This window comes from Terrapene carolina, unplaced genomic scaffold (assembly GCF_002925995.2).
Source record: "Terrapene carolina triunguis isolate 2854851 unplaced genomic scaffold, T_m_triunguis-2.0 Scaffold790, whole genome shotgun sequence".
Taxonomy (NCBI): Eukaryota; Metazoa; Chordata; order Testudines; family Emydidae; genus Terrapene; species Terrapene triunguis.
The window spans coordinates 180,377-201,532 of NW_020665141.1; the positions used below are offsets into that span (position 1 = coordinate 180,377).

The window sequence follows — 21,156 nt, forward strand, 5'->3', positions numbered from 1 at the left end:
CATGAATTTCTTGTGCTTGATCAAATGGGTTGTACGTGCATACAAGATATACTGACAACTTATAAAATGTAAATACTATGTGCCAGGGAAGGGTTAGTGATCACAGCATCAGATTTGGAATAATTATACTTGCTGGAACCACAGGTTTAAATCTTAGCAGGATAAACTCAGCCCTTCATTCTTCTTAGGAAGACAAACTGCGTATCATGATGAGGTCTTAAAAAACAAATTCCTGTCTTTTCTGTGTAGACATTAACTATATGTGTGGTCTGGTCTGTCTCCCAAGATCTGTGAGAGTGAGGAGACAGACCAGTCCTCGCTTACAGACAGCCCCCCAACCTGAAGCAAATACTCACCAGCAACCACACACCACATAACAAAAACACTGACCCAGGAACCTATCCTTGCAACAAAGCCCAATGCCAACTCTGTCCACATATCTATTCAAGTGACACCATCATAGGACCTAATCACATCAGCCACGCCATTAGGGGCTTGTTCACCTGCACATCTACCCATGTGATATATGCCATCATGTGCCAGCAATGCCCCTCTGCCATGTACATTGGCCAAACTGGACAGTCTCTATGCAAAAGAATAAATGGACACAAATCTGACATGAGGAATCATAACATTCAAAAACCAGTAGGAGAACACTTTAACCTCTCTGGTCACTCAGTAACAGACTTAAAGGTGGCAATTTTGCAACAGAAAAGCTTCAAAAACAGACTCCAACGAGAAACTGCTGAACTAGAATTAATTTGCAAACTAGATACCATTAACTCAGGCTTGAATAGAGACTGGGAGTGGCTGGGTCATTACACAAATTAAATCTATTTCCCTATGTTAAGTATCCTCACACCTTGTCAACTGTCTGGAATGGGCCATCTTGATTATCACTACAAAAGTTTTTTTTCTCCTGCTGATAATAGCTCATCTTAATTAATTTGCCTCTTAGAGTTGGTTGGGCAACTTCCACCTTTTCATGTTCTCTGTATGTATATATATCTTCTTACTATATGTTCCATTCTGTGCATCTGATGAAGTAGGCTGTAGCCCACGAAAGCTTATGCTCAAATAAATTTGTTAGTCTCTAAGGTACCACAAGTTCTCCTATTGTTTTTGCAAAAGAGGCAGAGATCATCCAGTCTATAAGGAGAGGGAGGAAGTTCAGAGTGTAAGGGGAAGTGTGGAAGAAAAGTGTGGGAAAAGATACAAGTGAGACACTTAGATGAAGTTTGGGAGGAGCATACACAAAATGAAGAAGACGACGAGGAAATGAAAGCAAAGATGAGGGGAGCTGTGCAGGGTCTTAAAAGTGAGGTAAGAAGTTTGAAGGCTGAAAGAACAACAAAAAAAGTTGGGATTTGGCCGTGCTTTGAGCAGGGGGTTGGACTAGATGACCTCCTGAGGTCCCTTCCAACCCCGATAGTCTATGATTCTATGAACAATAACCGAGCTTAGGTCTGAGGATGGTGTTAAACTGTTTAAACATTTCATCAGCCTTAAAATGAATAAGTTATTATACAAGAAACAACCTCAGAGCAATCTCTCATATATCAGAGAATAACTGGAACACCGTTTAGCTTTGATGTCTGAACTAGTTGCCTGCCTCCCATCCCAAATCAGCAAGAGCCCTCCAAATATAGGGGGAGGAAAAATCTCTCTCCACGTTGGACTGGGCTTGACATATCTGTTTCTTGAAATATTTAGTCCAATAGGTCTAAACCCTGTCCAATGACTAAAAATAACATAATTCACTGAAAACGTAGAAAGTAAAAATTTAACTTCAGTCCCATGATCCCAGCTCCTCATTACTTAAATAACATGCCTGGGTAAAAAAGCTTAGAAAGCAGATCACCCATCTGACAGGGACTTGCCAGTGATACGAACAGCCGAGCTTTCAATAGGAAATGGCCAGCTGCCTGTCAGACCTGGTGAGTACCCTGGTTTTTTTTATCACATCCGATATTAATAATAGGAAGGATCTGTCTTCCACTTCCTACCTGCCACTGCCAATGCTGGAGAAGGTACTGCACATTTTCATTAAACAATCTTTAAAACAGTGTGATATAGTTATAAAGAGTACAACAAGAGGCTACCTAATGGTCTTTTTGGTAGTGATTACGATGGACAGAGCAAAAAAACTATTTTGGGGGCAATACCCCTTTAACAAAAATAGGGAGGTACTGTTGATAACGGATGATTACCTCAAGGTGCTGGGACAGTTAGAAGCACAGCAAGGGAGGAAGAAGAGGAAATACAGCAAAACAGCATTGTGGTAAGACACTTGTGCCTTTGCTTTCGCTCTGAGGGGCTCAGGAGGAGGCAACATGTCCTAAAAATACCCAAGTATAAATGAGAAAAAGCTGTATGTGAGCCTGCAAGGTGATGTGGGAAAGCAGGAGAAACCAAGCTCCATGAACAGTACAGAGATTGAACTGGTGTGTGAAAATTCATCTCAAAATGCATTAACACCCGTATGAGGACATTCTTCCTCCTCATTGAGAGAGGGGGAACTTCCCCTAGAGTTCAAAAATAATAATATAGACACAAAGAACCCATCACATTTATTTTAGAGTCTCATTATTTTCATAACAATCTCATGGGGGTTTTTAAAGCTCTGTTTTATAACTTTTGAAGTCCCATGCTGACATAATAAGGGTTATAGACTCCTAGAACCATAGGGTTAGAAGGGACCGCAAGGGTCATCTAGTCTAACCCTCTGCCAAGATGCAGGATTTGTCATGTCTAAACCATCCAAGACAGATGGCTATCCAGCCTGCTTTTGAAAACCTTCCATGAAGAACCTTCCACAACCTCCCTAGGCAGTTTGTTCCATTGTCCTACTGTTCTTACAGCTAGGAAGTTTTTCCTGAGATTTAATCTAAAGCTGCTATGCTGTAGTTTGAACCCATTGCCTCTTGTCCTGCCCTCTGTGGCAAGAGAGAACAACTTTTCTCCATCTTTTTTATGGCAGCCATTCAAGTATTTGAAGACCTCTATAATGTCCACCCTTAATCTCTTCTTTTCCTAAATAAACATACCAAGTTCCTTCAGCCTTTGCTCATATGGCTTGCACTCCATCCCTTCAATTATCTTTGTCACTTGCCTCTGGATCCTTTCCAGTTTCTCTACATCCTTTCTATACATTGGTGACTAAAACTGAACTCCAGCTGAGACTAATCAGTGCTGAATAGATCAGTACTATCACCTCCCATGACTTGCATGCTATGCTTTGGTTAATGCAATCTAAAACTGCATTTACTTTTTCTTTTTTTGCAACAGCATTGAATTGCTCACTCATGTTGAGGTTGTGATACACCACAACTCCCAGATCCTTTTCAGTTGTGCTGCTGCCAAGTCAGTTATCTCCCATTTTGCATTTGTTCATTTAGTTTTAATTCCCGAAGTGTAGCACCTTACATTTGTCTTTGCTGAATTTCATTTTGTTATCGATAGCCCAGTTCTTCACTTTATCAAGATCTCTCTGAATTTTAGCTCTATACTCCAAAGTGTTGGCAATCCCCCTAAGCTTTGTGTCATCTGAAAATTTGATCAGTATGTTCTCTAGTCCTACATCCAGGTTATTAATAAACTAAAGATGTTAAACAACACCGCACCCAGAACACATCCTTATGGAACCCCACTTGAGACCTCCCCCCAATCTGACATAATTCCATTAATAGTTCTCTTTATCTCCAGTTGTTAAACCAATTATGTATCCAGTTAATGGTAGTTGAGCCAAGTCCACATTTTTCCAGCTTACTTATCAAAATGTCATGTGGGACTGTGTCAAAAGCCTTGCTGAAGTCCAGGTATATTATGTCCACCACATTTCCCCTATCCACCAAACCAGTTACTCTGTCAAAAAGCGAAATCAAGCTGGTTTGCCAAGATTTGTTTGCCAAGTGTTTGCCACTGAAAAACACTGCTGGCTGCTAGTGATCACCCCTTCATTCTCCAGGTATTTGCAAATTGAATGTTTTATACATTGCTCTAGTAGCTTCCCAGGTATCGAAGTCAGGCTGACTGTTCTATAGTTCCCCAGCTCCTCCTTTTTCAAGATAGGCACTACATTAGCCCTTCCCCAGCTTCCGGGACCTCTCCTGCCATACATGAATTTGCAAACATTTGCAGAGATTTCTTCAGCTAATTCCTTCAGTGCCTGGGGTTGGATCCTTCCAGGCTGAGAGCAAAATACAATGAGGAGGTAAAATACAAAGGAAACCACATTAAATTTGTCAATAAACATAAAAAATAATGGGAGTTTGTTAGGACACAATATACTGTACTGATCTGAGAAGCACATAATAGTAAATACTAACAATTAGCTCTTACATAGTACTATTCATCCATAGAGCTAAAAAAAAGGTGACACTACTCAAGTGAGTTTAAGGAACCAGTGAAACCGCCAGTTAAAAGAAAGATTGTTAGATTTTCAGAATGAAAAAAATGCTGTCTGTCTTGTCTCTCATTGTGTGTGTGTAGAGAAAGACGGAGAGTTATAGTTCTAATTGTTAAAGTTATAGTTAGTTTACAGTTATCTTAGCTCTATGGTTGCATTGGGATGGCCAACAGAAGAAGGAGCACTTCTTTATTGTCTCCAGGTTGTTCCAGGAGCAAAGAGAAAGTATAGCACTGCCAACAGTCCTTCCCAAAGTATTGGGCAGAATGAAAACAAACTTGCCTGGGGTGTCAGGGTTCTCTCATGGCCCAGAGGTAGTGACAATCCGAAGACTAACAATTCTCTCAGGCCATGTCTATACTAGTGAGCACAGCTGTACTGATGCAACTGCAGCGCTGTAAGATCACTCATGTAGCCATTCTATGTCGATGGCAAAGAGCTCTCCTGTCGACATAAAAAAACCACCTCAATGAGTGGTGATAGCTAGATCAGCAGGAGAAGCTCTCCCGCCGACATAGCACTGTGCATACTACCACTTATGCCGGCAAAACTTCTGTCGCTCAGGGGGGATGTTTTTTCCACACCCCCGAGCAACATAAGTTTTGCCAACTTAAGTGGAAGTGTAGATATGGCCTCAGTGTAGTAAGCCTAATATGAAAAAAAATCTTCTTTAGCCAGTTCCTGAATTATTGTTTTGACAAAAATGGTAAAGAATAAAAGTTCTCCCTTTGTAGAAATAAAACAGGTAACATGGGATAAGAGGGGATGAAATTCTGCAGTTTCACACATCCCAGTATCATTAATAGGCATTTGGACAGCATATTTACATGTTCATTGACACATTGTCCTATCTATTGTCCTGAATGCAATGGTCCTTCCCATGTAGTGGATAGTAATGGGTCTTTCTTTGTCTTGTCTCTTTAGATGAGGAGACTCCAATGGATGTTGGTTTTCTCTGACCACTTGGCTGGGATAGGGGGCATCTTTGAATGGTTGATGGCACCCTTTTGGGCTGGAACCTTGCATAGTGTGAAAAGGTTTCTATAGCTAGAAGTGTCTGCAGTGAATAAGACATGGTTCTGGAAAGGGAGAGCTGTAGATACATGGATCTGACCATAAACTGAGGGTGTGTTTTATCATCTTTTTGTAGATTCAGTATCGGGGGCTATTTCAAATGATGCTTGTGCTGGGAATTGGTGGAACCCTTTTACCAGGTTTTCATCTTTCTGTGATCAACTACCCTTCCATGGTAAGCAAAGCCTTAATCAAAGACACCTCTTTGGTTGAATTTTCATGGGGCTGGGTCTTAGCTTGACGATGCTCCTTGTCCTTAAAATACTTCATTAAGTCTTTCCATTGAGACAGTTTCCAGCTCTTTCCATTCCCATTCTGTACTGTAAGAAAGAGTAGGATCAGAGTCTGGATAAAGGACAGAACTTCACTCCACAGATAGCATTTGAAAGGCTGAGGACATTGGGAAATGAGCACTATTCCCTGTGTAGTCTATTGCTGAACTGAGGGACTTAGGAAGAGGATTCTTGGTAAATCCCTCTCTGCTACTGTCTTCTTCATTTTGAAGTATCTGTATAGTCCCTTAGGTCACACTCCATGGAGTGGGTAGTAAGGGGTGTGTGTGAACTATAAACTTGATGAACATAAAGGGTATACATCAAGGTTAAGAAGTGGTGGTGTGGTTGAGGTTTCAACCCTCAAAACATCCTTTGGCCTTCCTCCGATTATCCCCATCACTCCCCTACACTCAAGAACACGGATATTTAAAAGGAATCCATAACAGGATCCGACATTTGAGTGTGGAAATTTACACATTTTTCAAGTCAAGTTTCAGTGGATGAGATTGTGCAGTAGCCTTTCCTCTCTCAACACTTGGATTCAAAGACTGTTTAGGTTATGCGTGAAAACAAGTTTGGTTATTGCATCATACAGTCATCAAAAACGTGGCACAATTTGCTGCAGTCTTTGTTTAAGAGAGAAGCCCTTGACTGTAATAATATTAATTAATTAATAATACCATCATGTCAAGGATTAGGTGTACTATCAGAATTTATTGGGGAAGCTCACATACTACTAGTCTCTTGTTTTTGTAAGCAATAAATTCAATCAAAATGTTAATTAAAAATAAACAGCATTTCTGACATCACTTAATTCTACTGCAGATGTTTATAATACTGCCAGTCTTTAGCACCACCCCATTATTCCTCCATTGTGAAATTAATATATAGCCATTCAAAACGGATTTTCAGAGCTACAGATTGGTAATAACAAGAAATGTGGGTATGTGGGCTCTTCCTAAACTTTTATTTGCAAGTAAGTCTCATGTTGTCATTCTTTAAATAGCAACTCTTTGTTGAAACCAAAACCAGCTTTAAATATAATGAAGTATGATTGTGTATAATGCATTGGAGTCATAATTACTGTTAATGAAAATCCCCTTTTCCTTCTCAGCACATTAAGAGGTTTATCAACAAAACCTGGCTGGAGCGATATGGCTCTCCCCTCCATCAGGAGACCATCACATTGCTGTGGTCCCTCATTGTGTCTATCTACTGTGTAGGGGGCCTACTGGGGTGTCTGTGTAGTGGATACCTGTTTGTGAAATATGGAAAGTACGTATCTTTTCTAAACAGCTCACTAATGAGGAATTGTAACCATGGAATCAGCTAACAAACCAGCTAAGCAGTTTGCCTGGGCTACCATTTAGTTAATTTAACCTTGAAAAACATTTTACTGAAAAGGGAACAAAAAGATTTTTAAATCAATAAAAACAAAAACCGTTTAAGTTCCTACATTATGAAAGGCTAAAACTTTGTCTCATTGAAGTCAATTGCAAAACTACAAGGGACTAGGTCTGAGCGCTAACTGAATATAGGCTAAATCACCCCTGTTTTTCACCAGCTTCAGTCTGTGTGAAGCAGGGTGCAGGGCCCCCAGCAGTATAAAATCCATGGAGAGGTTGCAGCTGCACAAGTCTGCAGTGCTGCTCGCTGTGAAGAGTGTGTGGCCGGGTCAGTCAGGAGATGAATTAATTTAGTTCCTCCCTGTTGCAGTCTCCACAAGCAAAACAACTAGAGAGCCTCTTGTGGAAAGTGAAGGTGCCTTCCCTTGGTAGAACCCCTGAGAGGAAGCGGACTTAAAATTACAAAGATAGAGATGGATATAGATACACAGACACACACACTAACAAAATATTTGAAAATAATTTCTCCATTTACTTACCTACCAGGGCTAAATTCATGATTCTGTATTCCCTGCAGTAGGAAATATACCAGCTGCAGACCCCTTTCAACAAACCGCAGATGTGCCCAATAGTATCTGCTTCCCAGATGCTAGTTCCCTACCTCATCTCTTTGTATCTCTGCTTCTTCCTCTTCCCCCATCCCAGGTCTCAGCTTTTGGTCCACTTCACACTCTCACACTAGATGCTTCCACTCAACCTTTCTTCCTGCTACTGGTTCCCTCTCCAACCAACTCCCTTGAACACACACCTCCACTTGACCCTCCCCAACCTATCTTTTCTGCCACTATCCTAGATTTATCTCCACTTTCAGCTGCCAGAAAGTCTCTATAAAATCCAGACCAAGTTGCCCTACCCAATCTCCAAGCCTTCAGAACACAAAGTTTTCAAGTGTCCTTAAACAAGAAATCAGAGTTCCAAAGGTTAACAAGCTGTCTCATCCCTTAAAGATACACAAACACATTCGATTATGGTTGATTGTATATACAATTTCTTTCCAACAAGCTGGGAGGAGGGGCTAAACATTATTTTAATATCTGTCCAATAGAATTGCCACTGAAAAACACTCTTTCTTGGGGAAATATAGGATAGTGAATGTGGGAATTCTTAAAGACTCTGCTGATGAAAGTGAAAAAACCAGATAGAATGTTATTATAAGAATAAATAAGCATATGTAAATTAGACTGATAAAAATACACAATTGTTACTGTTTCCTTATTGTTCTTTTCATAATTATGTATTATTCATTTCATAATTATTCAATGTAACATGTAAACATATATCTTTTCACTGAAATTTTATTTGAGCTCCAGTCTCAAGAGATTCTCTAGTATGCAAATATTTATTTCCTGGGACAACAGCTGTAAAATATTGCCCACAGGTAGAAAGATATTTTCTGAGGTTGTGATAGATTGCCTGAAGCAGAAGGCTTTTTGTTTTTAATTGCCTGGGTACTTTAAAAAAACCTTTCAAGTTCTTGCCCCTATGAATATATTTAGTGCTTCAGAAAATGTAAACAAAGCTCACTTCTCTTCTGCTCCTCTAAAGAGAGAATGAAACTCTAATTCTCTCTTGTCAGGACCTTTTAATTTGGCTTTTACAAAGATGACTTTTTCCTTCTATGTTTTGGGATAGGTGTAATATTTTTGATGGGATGTAGGATCCTAGAAAGGGAGCAATGAATACTGTTTAACTATTTTCTCTCAGCACTTCTCTCTTCAGGAATCCACTATAACCTCCGTGGAGTGCTCCCCTTTGGTGTCTCTCATGTCACTACATAACAGAAATTGCTACACCCCAAAGCATTGGTTTTTAAGAGCAGCCATGGCTTGGTCTGTACATTCACTGGATAACAGGAGTCCATTTGTTCAAAGTGACAGAGGAGATATTTGTGGGAAAACCTGATTCACATCTGTATTTCATTTGCTGCTACAGAAAGAAATGTCTGTTGTGCAACAATATGCTCATAATGGTAACTGCCTTGCACATGGGCTTCAGTAAGACCGCCAAGTCTTTTGAGATGATTCTGATTGGACGCTTCCTCTATGGCATCAGTGCAGGTAGGACCTCATGCTACTGTATGTACACAAGTTATTCTCTTGGGAGAACATAGGGACCACTCCCTCTCAGAGCTCCTCAGGGAGCACAGCACCCCAGGTGGAGCAGGAAGGATTAGGGAGGAGGTGGGGGCCATTCCACATCCAGCATCAGAGGAAGCAGGCTGCACACATCTATAGGATGGTGCAGCTCAAGCAGTCCTCCTGCATATTAAGCCAGCTGGGGAGGGATTGTACAATAATAAATTATAGCAAATCACCATCTACTTCCACAAGGACTCAACTGAAATTGGTAATCCGAATAGTGATTTATTAAATGTGTTGTTTTAGAAGATGTAATTTTCCAGTTTGACTACTTATTGTAGATGATACTTAAGAAACAATTCAAAAAAGGAGAGTGCTACAGTTTGGCAGAATATGATTTGGAAAAAAAGGTAATTTTTCTTTCTATAAATATAACTTTCCTATTTCTTCTCCTCATTCAAGGTGTATGTATGAATGCACATGGTCAATACCTAGGAGAAATTTCACCGAAGAAGCTGCGTGGATTTGCAAACACCAGTGCTCTTGTGTTTTTGACACTAGGAAAAGTTTTAGGACAAATTATGGGATTAAGGTACCTGTCTATTTTACATACGTACATGGCCTCATCACCACAGTAGGTGAGCACACCGCAATCTTTCAGGGATTTGGAGCGGAGCCCGGAGCTGGAGCGCGGAGCAGCTCTGGAGCAGTGGAGCTGCAGGTTTTTGCCTGGAGCTGGAGCGGAGCCAGAGCACACTCCAAAGCCCTGCAATCTTTAATATACTTATCCTCACAATCCACCTGTGAGATAGATAAGTCTATAATCCCCATTTTTAAAATGGGGAACTGAGGCACAGAGAGGCTAAGTGACTTGCCCACCATCACAGAGGAACTCTGTGTCAAAGCACAGAATCAAAAACTTGTCTCCCAAGTCCTAGGCTACTACCTTTCTCCAGGTAGAATATATGTACTTATCTATGGACCAAGCAGCCTAAATATTTTTTCTTTTCATCCATTTTTCCCATTGTCTGTGCATATTGTGTCAGTTTCTCTACTTATCACACAAAAAAGAAGTTGCTAAAGTTACTAATAAATAATTGTATATAGTTGTAACTCATGAATATTGAGGATCTGAATTCTTTAGTCTTATGTAGAATTGCAGCATTGGTCTCGATAGTAGTTGCATGGATTAAAATCCACTGAATTTTTATTTTTTAATAATGGGAAAAACCTCAGAACAAACTATAGAACTAAGGTACTTACTTAGCTATTTTCCTTTCCAGTTATCCAAATTTTCTTTCTTTCAATTTATCTTCTCCATTTCCATCTGTATATAGCATCTGTTGGTCCACTTTTTGCTCCAGGAAACAGTTATTTAATTTTATTTTATTAAACCATAAATATATTTTATATGCTTTCTACAGAGAGTTTTTAGGAACTGAATCCTTGTGGCCTTTGCTGTTAGCCGTATGTGGAATTGCAGCATTTGTCCAGCTGGTCTCTTTGCCATTCTTCCCTGAGTCCCCACCCTACCTTTTGATACAAAAGGAAGACTCTGAAGGTTGTTTGAAAGGTAAAATGGGACAAGCCTTTCTCCAAATCTCTGATTTGTTATATGATAGCCATTAGGGTGACCAGTGTGAAAAATCAGGACGGGGGTGGGGGGTAATAGGCATGTATGTATGATGAAGCCCCAAATATCGGGACTGTCCCTATAAAATCGGGACATCTGGTCACTCTAATAGCCATTGAAGGGGTGGGCCTATTAGATGGAACCAAGTTTCCCATCATCCACCAATTATATTTCTTAAGAATTCTAATCAACAAGGATCTTGTACTGATATTGATCTAGATCTAAATTAGTGTAGACAAAAATTACTAATCTGCAGTAATTCAAGATCACCCTCTAAAATATTACTGTATTACACAAACAAGAGATAGACATCTACCAGCTAATAGCAGTGTGTAATAGTGTGTTCCATTAAGCAATATCTGATTGATTTCTTCAATCAGTGACTGATGGATCAATAGATGGACTGAATTATGAATGATTAATGAATAATCTAATCACTAATTCATTAGCCAATTGAATAATGGAGATGAGTGGATGGATCAGCTGATGGATAGGTCTGCAAGGCACTACAGTGTTATAAATAAAAAACAATACTACTAATAATTATGTTTTGCTATTTTTCTTCTATAGCCATGAAGCAGCTCTGGGGTGAAGGGGATCATCAAGCAGAGTTTGATGACATGATGAAGGAGAAGGCAGCAATGAAAAGCATCAAAACCATGACTGTCCTGGAAGTGATGAAAGAACCAGCCTTGCGTTGGCAGTTGTGTATAATAATTCTCCTTATGATGAGTATACAGCTTTGTGGCTTGAATGCAGTTGAGTATTCCTCAATTCCAACCTCAGAACTGTTATTAGGTAGCGCTGAGAACATTACAGAGCCACAGTTCCTACTTATTACTTCCTCTTGATCCTCTTTTCTCCTCGTCATAGATAGTTCACTGCAGTAAGTTGTGTGGTAACATTCACTGACGTTAACAGTACCGTGCTTCTCAGCACTCTAAAGTGAACACATGCCTGTGTATATAATAGGTCCAGCACAGTGGATGTTAATGTTCCCTGAAAGGGTATTGTCCCATTGATTTCATTTCTGTTCTCACTAGAAGCTCTTTCTCTAGGACAGATGGCTGTACAAGCTCACTCTCTCCGTCTTGGACCTTGAGAACTCTTTGTACAGATTTGGGTCTCCGTTTTCCTTAAGTTCCTGTTCCTTCATTTGTGTGGTATCAAGGGATCTCCTTCTACAAGCCTCTGCCAAACCAGACAGCAAGGGCCCTAAGAACTTTTCTCTTTCTCGTCTCCTTCGCCCAATACCATTCTTCTTTTGGCTCCAACCAGCTCCTTCTCCCAATTCTCTTATTTACTCCCTCCTTTCTCCTAACACAATGCTTCTTTAAGCTCCATTCTTTTCTTGACCCTCAAAACCCTTTTGTTAATCCCTAATAGACCCTCGAATTTCAGATTTCAAACAGCTGCCTCAGCTCCTCTTTCTTTGTCCAAATAGAATCCAGGCCCCTCTGTTTCCTCTTCTGACCCCCCAATAAAAACCCACTTGGTGATAATGTACTGGTGAAGGATCGATATCTGAATGCTGCTGCACAAGCACACCTCACATACACCTCTACCCCAATATAACGCTGTCCTCGGGAGCCAAAAAATCTTACCGTGTTATAGGTGAAACCGTGTTATATCGAACTTGCTTTGATCCGCCGGAATGCGCAGTCCCGCCCCCCCAGAGCGCTGCTTTACCGTGTTAGATCCGAATTCGTGTAATATCAGGTCGCGTTATATCAGGGTAGAGGTGTACCTTGATTACACTTGATTGTTAAAATTCCTTTTCACTGCATTTTCCAGATCTACTTTTATACCTTTGAAGTGTTCCGCACAGCCAGGTTGGATGAAGACCTTATTCCATATATAGCATTAGGAGTTGGGATCTGTGAATTCTTCTCGAACATCCTGTGTGTAAGTCAGACCTGACTTGGGTTTGGAGGGTAAAGGGAAATGTGTTTTGAGCCAGTTCCTTCTTAAAACAAACTGCTTTCTATACATGAACTGAAGAATCTTTTTGTGTCACCACTACCCCACCATATGAAACTGTGAAAGACAACATAAACCCTGCAACAGGAAGGGGCTAAGGAGTTTCTCTGGGCTGAAGTGGCCCCACCTCACCACACCTGCAAGTCTTTTTGAGACTTGGAAGAGAAGTTTAAGATGGGGGAAGCTCAGCTCAGGGCATGTCTACACGACAGTGGCACAGCTACGTCACTGCAGCTGTGTTGCTATAGTGCCACAATGTAGATGCTTCCTACATCGACAGAAGTTTTTCCGTCAATATAGTTAATCCATCTCTCCAAGAGATGGTAGCTAGGTCAACAGAAGAATTTGTCCATCGAACTAGCAGTGGCTACACCAGGAGTTAGGTTGACCTAACTACAGCACTCAGGGGACACAATTTTTCAAAGCCCTGAGCAACATAGCTAGGTCGATTTAATTTTTAAGTGTAGACCAGACCTCACTGGTGGGCAGCTCTGAGAAGAGCAGAGTGTTGAGCTTCCTAGCTCCCAGGGAGAGGCCTGGCAGAGACCAGAATCTACACCCTTGCCTAAAAGAACGCCCAAGTCCGCAGAGGCAAAGGGGGCTGTCATCTATCTATTCTGCTGGTGAACCAGCCGATGTTGAGCTACGCTACGGCCTGCCCAAGGCCCTTCTGAAGGAAGAGAGGCCAGTGGCCAAATGGGACTGTCTGCATATTTCTTTTTCCTTTGTTTACTTTGCTGCTCCTAAGTTGTTTGTTTGTTCCCTGGGTCTCTGAAAGGGGTAAGCTTCCAGACAACTTGGCTGGAGGGCTGAGAATCCATCTCCTTCAGAATGCTAATGAGTGCCTCCACTTGAGTGACTGAACCCGGACAAATGTATACAATTCCGTCAACACCCCAATGGGATGCTGGTGAAAGATTAGAACCCTGACACCTCCCCATTACCCCCCAGATTACTTCCCATCTTTTTCGGGGGGAGGGGAGGGAGTGTCATGATCCACAATTTCTTTTAAAAATCAAGACTTATGGTTATTTTTCAATGGAGTTTCTATCATGCTCCCATTGATAATAATGTTTATATACAGGTAATAGCCGTGAGAGAGATCAGATATAGCAGAAGAAGTGGGAAAGGCAGAAGGGAACAATGCCACTTTATGTCAAGATAGTGGCAGACTGCAGCAGCTACGTGAAATGGTCGATTCACTTTTGAAAATCTGACTTTTAGGGTGTAATTTGGCAATTTTACACATAACACCCAGAAAATCTATGTGATGGTCTGTCAGATATAGAGGCTGTCTGCAACCTCGGGATATAACCTCATGGTAACTCATTAACTAAATAGGGTGTAGGTGAGTCATTCCTTGAATGAGAAATATCTAGGGAAAATGCCACAGTGCTGTAGAAAGGGATGTGGTTCAGTAGGTGGCACTCAGAGTCAGTACTGATCAAATGGCACAGCATGGTGACTCACTATACTGTTGGAGATATGCTGCCATCCTCTAAATGAGATGTAACATGGAACCCCCGAACAGCTGTGGTACAAAAATCCCTATGACATTTTTTGCAAGGGAAAGGATGTTAACTGTGGTATTCACTCTGCCTACCAGAGTTCCTCTGAAATTAGAGTATCCACAGAACTTCAGCCTCAAATCTGCTTCATCCATCTTTGCATAGATCCTTGGGATCCATTTACAACCATGGCCATAATATACTAATTTCACCTTTATCAACGACACGAGGGAAGGAACTAACACAGCTGAGAGAGAACTGTATAAAACGTATGATTTGTAATGTTTGTTTTTAAACACATGTAAAAAGAGGCATGCATGTCTATTTTAAGAGAATTTGCAGTGAAGGCCATTACGGTTGCTATAGTGGAAATGCACAAGCCAAGTTCAGACTCTGCATAGGATACTAAAACAAGGCTACAGAGAGCTGGCATATTAACATCTAATTAAATAGATGGGACCACAAGTAAAGTAGAATAATATCTCCGTGGTTCTAAATGAAATACATTCAAATGAAAGAGTTTGACTTACTAGGAAAGTGAGGGGCTGAGGGAAGCAGAATCATTCCAGAAATACAAGCTGTCCTTTCTGGCCCCAAAGAGCAGCCTCCATTTTAACCGCTGCTCCGAAACGCCCACAGAGTTCATCAGGCTAGCACCCAGCAGTGCTTTGCTTGATCACAGGGCTAACAGACGTTTCACGATTACACCTATTTCTGTACTCCTGAGAGAAAAGGAATGAAGGAGACAGCAAGAGAGAATGAAACCCAAATTCCCTTGGGGAGTGGAGGTTGGAATTTGCCATGTTTCCAGTAATGTCAATGTGTTTTCTGATCCTCAGAGCTCCATCATTGACCGGTTTGGCAGGCGGATGCTGTTATGGGGTGGTTATGGGTTGATGGCAGGGATGCTGGTATTCCTAGTAACAGCTCTCTCACTGCAGGTAAGGAAGCTTTTCTTTTTGAGGTGCCCTGTTCCCACTTCCACGAAACTGCTGTTTATGTTATTTTCAAATTAAGCCTGATCTCCATGGTGCCATTTGGTGGGAGACTCACAGTCAGCCTTAGTTTTGCACTCTAACAAATGCAGGGCTGAATGTTACGTGAATACTCATGGCTCCTTCTATGAGGCCTTCAACCTTGTCCTCACTGGAGGGGTCTCTGTGCTGCCTCCTCCTAAACCAGCATTATCCGCATTCCAGCTGCCAGAGTAACTGTCCCACGAGCAAGGTGCCCTGATCTAGTCTTTCTCCAATCTTCTTACTACCTAACCCCTCACACACCAGTCTCCAGTGGGTGTATCTTGCCTTGCTGTTGTCAAAATCTTTGCAATGAGCATTCCTTCTGTCTCCTTTCTCATTCACCAGCACCTCTCACGCTCCTCTCCACTTACAAGTGGCTGTGACAGCTGCCCAATGATCATCTCAGCTGCTGAAAATCTCTTTTCCCCCCAATGCAAAGCATCCACACCGTTTTAAGCTCCTGAATCTCTTTTGCTACCCTGGTCTCTGGCAAAAAAAATGGCCCACTGCCACTTCCCTCAGCTGCTAAACTCTCCTCCATCCCACCCCTTGATACAAGTGATTTTACTCCCCATATATAAAACAGACCCTTGACAATCACTTTTCCAGATAGTAGAAAGTAATGAGCATGTTATTCTACCACCATATTAATTCCCCTTTTCTCTCCTCACTGCTTTCTGTCTAGAATCAGTTCTCCTGGATGGCCTACTGCAGTGTTATTCTCATATTCTTGTTCACTATCTCCTATGGAATTGGACCATGTGAGTACATAAAGTTAGGTGATGACAGGAAACCTCTGGATCATACTATATGAGCACATTCATATGGGTGGGTATATGGAAATGGAACTAGACTTTGTAAATACATCTTCATAGAGAAGAGAGTGAAGCAGAATCCTACAACATCCTCAACTCACAAGCAAAACCCCAGCTCCATTCAGGATTGTTAACTGATGGCATGTTCAGTTCCTTCTCTTAGCATCCCTTTATCCTTTCTTAATTTCAATCTGAATCAGATACAATGGCAATGCCAGAACCAGCTTACAACTCCCTGCTAGGATTTTGGTCCTCGCTTGGGACCAAAGCTAATTCTAGGTCCCTGACAAATGGCGACATTTTGTTATTGGAACCTCAGATATAAAATATCAGTATTGTATGTCACTGATTTTTATTCGGGTTTTCATGTCATAGCCATAACCATGGTGTATGAGTGTCTTGACAACCTGTCTTGGTACTAGCCCCCAGTAGAAGCAGGAACTCTGTACATATGCCAAGCGCTGGGCACAAATACTCACTCTCCGGGGTTCTGCTTGATCAAATATAGCTCCTAAATATGAATTGTATCAATTTGCATTTTTTCGTTTTGGGGAAAAGAGGTGACCAAAGTTCCTACTGGAAAACCCCACATAAATGTCTTCATTACTTTTTCATGTTGCTTCTTCAGCTGGGGCAGTCATGTCTGTCCTGATGGAAATCTTCAACCAGTCAGCCCGATCATCTGCCTTTGTGATTGCTGGGACCATTAGCTGGATGGGCCTCATTGTAATTGGGATGATATTCCCCTTCATTGTGGTAATTCAATTTGGATTTCTTCTTCAATGCTCCCAATTTAAACCACCTTTTATGGCTGTCCTAGGCAGCAAGGCACAGCAAGTACATTACAATGCCATGTAGGTGATCAATGTTCTGAACGCACCTCATAGTCCCTGTTCTGCGGAGACCAGCTGTGTAGCAGAGGTGGTATACATAGTCTTGAGGTGAAGGGTGTGAGCTGGCCCAATCGTCCACCACCCTCTGCTGTCTTATACATATATTAAAAATGTAAAGAAACATTTCTTCTTTAGACTGAAATTTTTTCTCATTCTTGAGAAGCAAAGCAACCTTCAAGGATCTAAGAGAGTAAGTGTCAGAAGAGGATTTGTTCATCTTTTTCTCTTTTATTTTTGTCTTCAGGAGGCCCTCGGCCCCTTCTGCTTCCTCATCTTTGTGGGCGTTCTTGTCATCTCAGGGATTTTTTTCTACCTGTTCCTTCCAGAGACAAAAGGGAAGTCAATCATGGAAATCACAGAGGAGTTCAGTACAATACATTTTGGGAAGAAACTTCTACTGACTGCGGGGAAGAATTCCCCTGTGGAACACACCTTCTGCACCAAGTTCTGACTGGCCAGCAGAGTCAGATTTCATTGACACAATGCACTGTCAAGATCAGATTGGAAGCTGAATCTAAAACAGACTCTTTTTTAATAAAATCTTATTTGAAAAATAATTCACATCTATCTTACCTCTTATTCCGAGCAGTCCCGTTTTATATTTGGGTCTTTGTTTTTCATGCTCACAGCAGTATCTTCACACATGGTGCCCTTCTCCTAATACCACTCTGTGTCAGGAGGGTTTTAGTAATTAACAGAGACACTTCCCAGAACTGGAAGTTATGAGCACTCAACCATAACTAAACTTGTCAGTTTTATTGGAAGTCCCCTTCCGCTGCAACCATTGCAAAGAAATGGGACTTAAAAGTATGTGTGTTAATTTGTCAAATGAATCTCTATATAGTTATGAGGGAGAGGACAAACCGTAAAAACACCTCTTCAAACAAGCTGCTGATCATCTGTTTACAATACACAGCACTGCAAACAGCCTAACTACTATTTTTCCTGTCTAAAAGGAACTGCAACCAATGAAAGACAGCCAGGACAAAAATTAAGTACAATTGTATAAAAAAACCTCAGCCTTGTTGGGTCAAGATGAAAGGAACATCATAGGACTGAGAAAGTCTTGGCCTACATCACAGAGGTTTAACAGCTCAGGATGAGAAACAGGGCTTGGGATATGGTAGAACATTTTAACTGCATATTGAAAAAATCAATTAGCCAGATGTTGGTTTAGGACAAATGATTCCTTACAAAGGCACATCTGCAGCGTACAGCTCTCCTGTAATACCCAGGTACATACAAGTGGGTGCAAGACTCAATTGCCATTACATTTACTGTTTTCCTGCCACATCTACCTTCTAATAGGATGACTGTAGTTTATGTTTCCATATTTTGCCACAAGTTACAAATGGCATGTCACACATCCATATAGCAAAGTGCACAATCACTTCAGGAAAAATATAAATATAAACAGAAAATCTAATTCCTAAACTATCACAAAAGAGGTCTAGACCTCCACAACTCTCTCATCCTTGGCTCAACTTGCAATACTATATTCCATCTGCTTGAAGGGTTACATGGGCAGCCTTTAGTTCTTTGCTTTTATTTCAGTTCCGTCAGAGACAGATCTGACCACAGTGATCCAACTGTTTGTGACCAACAGGCATGATTATTGCAATTCATTACATCTAGGAATGAAACCACGTCATGAAAAACCTCTATATAATACAAAACTCAGCAACCTGTCTGCTTAGTAACATAGGTAACCATAAACACAGTCACACTAGTGCTCCAGTCTCAGCTCTGGCTTCTCATTGAGAAGAGAGTCAAGTTCATGGTCTTCACCCTGATATTGAAAACCCACTCTTTGATTGTCTTGGCCTACGTGAAAGATCAGCTCTCCCTGTAGGACTGTGACCTCCCATGACAGCTATATTCCAGTGGAACAATGAAAATGTTCACTAATGGGTGGAGGCTTGTGAACTTGGGAGATAGAACTTTCATAGGAGATGAACCTAAACTAGGAAATTCACTCCCATGAGAGCTAGGAATGACCATCAATGCCCTCACCACCTTCAGAACTAAATTTAAAACTCATTTCTTCAATCCAATTTTCCCTCAGTAAGTTCTTTGTATACATGCAACAACTCTATCACAGAAACAAAGAAAAAACATTTAAAGCCCTATAAACTAATCAAGAAGCCACAGTGTGGCAAGGAGAGAGATTGTTGCCGTAATGTCTATATTTAAGTACTTGGAGGGTGATCCGATACTACAGTGATGAGGGCAACAGACAGGGAAACAAAGAGAGAAAAAAAAAAGATACTGTCTGAATGTACTGTGTTTTGGACGATGTATAATTCCAATTAAATGCTAAATACTAACGACTGTCACAAAGGGGCCTGATTTTCAGAGATGCTGAACACCCATTGGTTTCAACTGGGGTTGTGGGTACTCGACTCTTCTGAAGGACTATAGAACATACCAATAATCACTATGTCTGATAGATTGTTTCATTTGATGACATGGCAAAAGAGCTATGACAACTCACACAAGCTGGGGGTCTGCTCCTCAGTCTTCATTTTTTGTGGACACAATATGCACCAGCGTGTTTTGTGCCTACAAATAAATCAAAGGCCCATATATTTGTGCTTACAAATCAGGGAATTATGTGTCCAGCTGCTTATATTTGAGCTGGCATCTTATTTATAGCCACAAAAATGTGGGAAATTTGCACTAAAAAAAAAAAAAAGTCAGGTAGGGCTAAGGTCCATTGAAAACGTGGACTTTTATCCTGTATTTGACCACAGACATGGAAGCTGGATACCTTGATTTTGGGATAGCTCCATAAGAGATACATTTTCCTTCCTATCCCGCCTGCAGCATCTCCAATAAAAATTGGCATAATTCTCATAAATATTTGCTTGTTAGTCATCATCTTTCTACTTTGACATATAACAAAAGTTTATTCCCATATTTACTGTAATAAAATGATATACGTATTCCAGAAATGATGCCTTTTAAAATTATGCTGGTTATGATTCTCTCCAGATCTATGGAGTCATTTGTCTTTCATAGCCCAATCTGAAGAGATTGGAAAAGAAGTGACATGGATTTCACTTTGGAATTTATTTTGGATATTTACTAAAAACTTGGGCTGTTGATTAATCGCAGTTAACTCATGCGATTAACTAAAAAAAATTAATCGCGATTAAAAAATCAATTGTGATTAATTGCACTGTTAAACAATAGAATACCAATGGAAATGTATTAAATATTTTTAGATGTTTTTCTACATTTTCAAATATATTGATTTCTATTACAACACAGAATACAAAGTGTACAGTGCTCACTTTATATTATTATTTTTGATTACAAATATTTGCACTGTAAAAATGATAAACAAAAGAAATGATATTTTTTCAGCTCACCTCATACAAGTACTGTAGTGCAATCTCTTTATCGTGAAAGTGTAACTTACAATTGTAGATTTTTTTTTGTTACATAACTGCACGCAAAGACTAAACAATGTAAAACTTTAGAGCCTATAAGTCCACTCAGTCCTACTTCTCATTCAGCCAATCTCTAAGACAAACAAGTTTATTTACATTTGCAGGAGATACTACTGCCTGCTTCTTATTTACAATGTCACCTGAAAGTGAGAACAGACATTCCGATGGCACTTTTGTTACTGGCGTTCAGGGCCGGCTCTAGGCACCAGCAAAGCAAGCAGGTGCTTGGGGCGGCACATTTGCAGGGGCGCAAGAATCCAGCATAGGAGCTGAGAACCAACAGGGGGCCCTGGGAGCTGTAGTTCCTTGGTTAGCTCCCTGCCTATAGAGCCAGCCCTGGAGCAGGGAAAGAACTACATTTCCCAGCATTCCCTCAGCCACTAGCAACAGGAAAGGGAGGGGGAAGGAGTATGGAACTGAAACCTGCAGCTTGCTGAGAATGGTAGGGACAGAGCAAGCTCTAGGTTTTTTGCCACCCCCCACCCCGGTCCTGGGCTCCCCCCGCACCACTGTATTGCCCCAGCCCTGGACTCTCCTCGCCCACACCCCCTGCCGCCCCAGCTCTGGCCCACACCCGCACCCCCTGCCGCCCCAGCCCTGGGCTCTTCCCCC

The 21,156-nt window shown here is 41.1% G+C and overlaps 1 protein-coding gene across 1 annotated transcript; it reads left to right on the top strand.

Annotated features, from left to right (window-relative positions):
- The first annotated feature begins 1,913 nt into the window (after positions 1-1,913).
- On the top strand, positions 1,914-17,540 carry LOC112103644 (solute carrier family 2, facilitated glucose transporter member 11-like). The gene is made up of 12 exons (XM_024195531.1): positions 1,914-1,937; positions 5,559-5,657; positions 6,872-7,032; positions 9,096-9,220; positions 9,704-9,833; positions 10,666-10,814; positions 11,445-11,632; positions 12,669-12,779; positions 15,202-15,303; positions 16,067-16,142; positions 16,825-16,952; positions 17,334-17,540. Exons 1-12 carry the CDS (start codon positions 1,914-1,916, stop codon positions 17,538-17,540), a joined length of 1,500 nt encoding a protein of 499 aa, XP_024051299.1.
- The last annotated feature ends 3,616 nt before the right edge of the window (positions 17,541-21,156 follow it).

What these genes read in the sequence shown, in the direction of transcription:
- LOC112103644 (XM_024195531.1), top strand. Translation starts at nt 1,914, where the DNA reads ATGGCCAGCTGCCTGTCAGACCTG. An exon ending in CTCTGAAGGTTGTTTGAAAG is followed by an intron (nt 10,815 to 11,444) that starts GTAAAATGGGAC and finishes TTTCTTCTATAG; the next exon opens with CCATGAAGCAGCTCTGGGGT. An exon ending in TGATATTCCCCTTCATTGTG is followed by an intron (nt 16,953 to 17,333) that starts GTAATTCAATTT and finishes TTTTGTCTTCAG; the next exon opens with GAGGCCCTCGGCCCCTTCTG.